Source organism: Silene latifolia, chromosome 7 (genome assembly GCF_048544455.1).
Source record: "Silene latifolia isolate original U9 population chromosome 7, ASM4854445v1, whole genome shotgun sequence".
NCBI classification, from domain to species: Eukaryota; Viridiplantae; Streptophyta; class Magnoliopsida; order Caryophyllales; family Caryophyllaceae; genus Silene; species Silene latifolia.
This window is the reverse complement of record NC_133532.1, coordinates 36,687,682-36,692,112: the sequence shown is the minus strand read 5'-3', so window position 1 is coordinate 36,692,112 and position 4,431 is coordinate 36,687,682. Positions and strand designations below refer to the sequence as shown.

The 4,431-nt window shown below is 39.3% G+C and overlaps 1 protein-coding gene across 1 annotated transcript; it reads right to left on the bottom strand.

Annotated features, from left to right (window-relative positions):
- Positions 1-1,685: 1,685 nt before the first annotated feature.
- LOC141589967 (uncharacterized) lies at positions 1,686-2,675 on the bottom strand. Its single transcript, XM_074410586.1, has 2 exons — positions 2,660-2,675; positions 1,686-2,431 (listed from the first exon to the last, which is right to left on the bottom strand). The coding sequence occupies exons 1-2, from the start codon at positions 2,673-2,675 to the stop codon at positions 1,686-1,688; spliced, it is 762 nt and encodes a 253-aa protein (XP_074266687.1).
- Positions 2,676-4,431: the final 1,756 nt, after the last annotated feature.

The window sequence follows — 4,431 nt, the reverse complement described above, 5'->3', positions numbered from 1 at the left end:
GTTTGCAAATGTAAATAAATGAGAAAGATGCTAAGTAAAATAAAAGGGGGTTAAAATACCCTTTAATTTATAATTAACCAATAATATCATCGAGTCACGGAATATACCGTCATGGTATAAAGAACGAAGGATGATTTTTGTAATGGTTAAAATATGTTTATAATAAAAATGAATTAAAATGGTAAATAGAAGAAAGGAATTTCCTTTAAAATGTAATTAACAAATTAATATCATCGAGTCACGGATTAATCCGTCATGGTATATATAACCAAGGGTGATTATAATTTATGGCTAAAAAGTTTGTCATAAAACTGATTTGAAACATTCGAAATGGTTAAAACCGATTGTAAATAATAAATCAAATAAAGAGGAAAGACGAGAACAAACACGGCCGGATTAAGACCTGAGAGGGCATTGAGGCGCGAGCCTCCCTGCTATACAAGCAGCCCCTGTCTCAGGCCAAAATCCAGTTTTGGTTCGTCTAACCTATATTTGAATCATGAAATAAATGAGTTGTTTATACCCTCAAACTTACGTGTATTGATGTTTGCGACGTAGACGACTTTAGAGACGGTATTCTCGTAGCGACTACTCACGATCAAAGAAGTTTAAAAGAGTGCCTTAAAAAAGCATTTTGTTTTGAAAATATGTTAATTAAAACATGTTGATTGATGAATTGAGTTGGTCAAATGGGTCGGTCGAATGCACGGCGACAGTACCAAACAAATGTGTAAGGCTTGTGTTTACGATCGGTAGGTCGTAAACACCTGTCGATTTTGTGACTTAGGAAGTCGAGTCTAGAAGTTTAAGGGAGAGGTGAAGGGGCGGATGCTCGCGTGAATATTATTGTGTGTGAAGGTTGGTATTTATAGAGAAATGTGGGGTGGTAGGTTGGTTGAGTTTGCTTAGAGGCTAAGCAGACACCCCATTGAGGCGCGAGGCACCTAGTGACTGAAAGGGGTGTACTGTCCCTTTCAATTTGGACGTGGCCTTTGCTCTATCTATTATTTGGTTGGTTTAATTTGTGGTAATCATATAGGATGTCGTTTAACAATATAGGCACCTAATAAGATGATTTTGGGTGTTACTTGAGGAAGGTGTTTTGTGTGCTTGACTCGGGTTTGACCCGTGTGAGTCGGGATTTGAATTTGGAGTCGGTTTTTGGCCCGGTGTCGGTTTTGACTCTAATTAGGGTCATTTTAATGGAAATGACATGATAAAGAAATTCATGGCATTATTTTTAATATTCGAGATTTGGTTTGACTCGGGTTGACTCAGGTTGACTCGAGTTGCGGGTTTCTGAGTCGGTTTTGGGTCCGAAGGCGATTTTGACTCTAATTAGGGTCATTTTAATGGAAATGACATGATAAAGACATTTATGGCATTATTTTTTACATTCGAGATTTGGGTTGACTCGAGTTGACTCAGGTTGACTCGAGTTAGGGGTTTCTGAGTCGGTTTTGGGTCCGAAGACGGTTTTAACTCTAAATAGTGTTATTTTAATGCAAATGAAGTTAGAAAAACATTTTTGAAATCATTTTTCATATCCGAGTAGTGCATTAAACCGTCTCATGTATAGCCAATCCACGCACGCATATCAAAAACACGTTATAGTCCGATCATCATCCGGTGGTTTTTGGAAGGTGCAGATACTGGGTATCTACAGCCCCAATCTCACAGGAGTGCTAAGAACCACAGGCACTGCTTTTTTCCTCCAAACAGGTGGTCCTGGCTTTGTTTTTTTTCCTACAATCCACTGCCCTATGCCAAATACCCTTGGAGGTAGAGCAGGATACAGGTAACCAGTCATATAACACCTTAACTTTCTTCTCCTTGCCACTCTCATCCAGGAAATGAATGCTCTCATAAAATTTCTGATTCATTTGTACCTCGATCAACAGACGAGCATACCCCAGGAAATTACTTTTCTCAATAGCCTCATCCGTCTTGAGTACTTTACCAATTAACCCATCAATTTTCCTTAGGCATTCAGTCCCCCAAAATTTCAGGTCAAGGTCATACAGTTTAACCCAAATTGGTAGAGACGTAATCTCTTGCTTAACAAGCTCTGCTGATGGTGTCCACTCACGAATAATAACAGGTTTGTTATCAAACATCAAGTGTCCCTCCTTCAGAACCTGCTGTTGATCTTTAACCGATTTAAACCTAGCAATGAAAATTCCATTGGGCAGGAAAGACAGTTTATCTAAGTTAACACCCGTCCAAACCCGTTTTAGATACCCTGAAATAACATTCCAAGGTGGATTTGCTCCGATGACATACCCAAACACCGAGGGAGTCCAGTAATTAATCTCATCCTTAACATCATCAGGGGTGAGTTTAAGGATATTTACCTCAGAATTCCCCACGATGCGCCACTCAGATGTGTCTGAAGCCTCATCGACCAGTTCTTCCTCTTCATCAATGGTTTCTAAATCATCATCGAAATCAAGTGGACGTAAGGCGTCTTGGCTAAAGTTCAACACCCTAGCTCGATTCCCAGAAGACGATGATTAGTTATTGTTATTTTTGTGATTTTTTGAAGGATTATTATTGAAGGATTTTTTTGATCTAGCCATTTTTCCTTGCTTGTTACGTAAGGTAGAGCTTTCTTACTCTAGACTTTCTCTCTCATTCTTCCACTCTTGTATATTTCAACGATGTATGATTAGCATATTTTCTGAGTATGTTGAAAAATTTATAGAGGTATTTATGGATGATTTCACCGTTCAAGGTGAGTCATTTGATGATTGTCTAGCTCATTTATCCCTTGTTTTGAAAAGATGTGTTGACACTAATCTTGTTTTAAACTTTGAAAAGTGTCACTTTATGGTTGAACATGGGATAGTCTTGGGGCATGTAGTCTTCTCATGAGGCATAGAGGTCGATAAAGAAAAAGTAGATTCTATTCAGTCTTTACCTTATCCGGCTACTGTTCGTGAAGTACGTTCTGTTCTTGGTCATTCAGGTTTCTACCGCAGGTTTATTAAGGACTTCTCGAAGATTGCCTCACCACTTTGCAAGCTGCTGTAAAAGGAGAATGAGTTTATATTTGATGATGGATGCAAGAAGGTATTTGATGAATTGAAAGGATGATTAGTCACTACTCCTATTATCCAAGCTCCTTATTGGTCGCTCCCGTTTGAAATTTTGTGTGACGCGAGTGACTACGCGTTAGGGGCTATTTTAGGGCAGAAGGTGGGTCATTTATCTCATGTGATTCACTATGCATCGATGACATTGAATGATGCCCAGAAGATATATTCCACTACTGAAAAGGAGTTGCTAGCGGTAGTATTTACATTGGAAAAGTTCCGCTCCTATCTTCTAGGAACCAAGGTGGTTGTCTTTTTTTATCATACTGCTCTTCTGTATTTGATGTCAAAGACAAAATCCAAACCTCGGTTAATAAGGTGGATTCTACTTTTAAGTGAGTTTGATTTGGAATTGAAGGATAAAAAGGGAGCCGAAAACGTGGTAGCTGACCACTTAAGTAGGCTAGTTCATGATGATAAAGCAAGAAGCACCCAAGAGCGTATCAAAGAGATGTTTCCCGATCAGACATTGCTAGCCATACAAACCACCTAGCCATGGTATGCTAATATTGTAAATTATTTGGTCTCGGGACGATTTTCCGCTGGATTTTCAAAGTCCCAAAAAGATAAAATCAAGAGTGATGCTAAATATTACATTTGGCATGAGCCTTATTTGTGGAAGCATAGGTCAGATCAAATTATTAGAAGGTGTCTTCCAGAGGCCGGAATCGCTTCTGTTTGGCCATATTGTCACTCCAATACTTGTGGAGGACATTTTGGTGCAAGGAGAACCGCGAGGAAGGTGCTAGAATGCGGTTTTTGGTGGCCAAAATTATTTCATGACTGCAATCTCTTTTGCAAGTCATGTGATAATTGTCAAAGGGTAGGTGCAATATCTAAGAAGAGCGAGATGCCACAAAATTCGATGTTATTCTGTGAGATTTTTGACGTATGTGGTATTGATTTTATGGGTCCATTCCCTAAGTCAGATGGCTATCTCTATATTTTATTTGCAGTGGATTATGTATATAAGTCGGTGGAAGCCATCCCCACTAAAACCGATGATGCTTAGGTTGTGGCTGCGTTTGTTAAAAGCCACATCTTCACTCGTGTTGGATTTCCAAGAGCATTTGTTAGCGATCGTGGTACTCACTTCTGCAATCGTACCATTGATTCTTTTGTGAAGAAGTATGGTGTAACTCATCGGATTTCCACTGCCTATCACCCCCAAACGAATGAGCAAGCTGAAGTATCCAATAGGGAGGTCAAGTCAATTTTGAAGAAGACGGTTAATCCAAACCTAAAAGATTGGAGTTTGAGGCTAGAGGATGCATTATGGGCATATAGAACGACTTACAAGACACCCCTTGGTATGTCCCCATATCGGATTGTATTT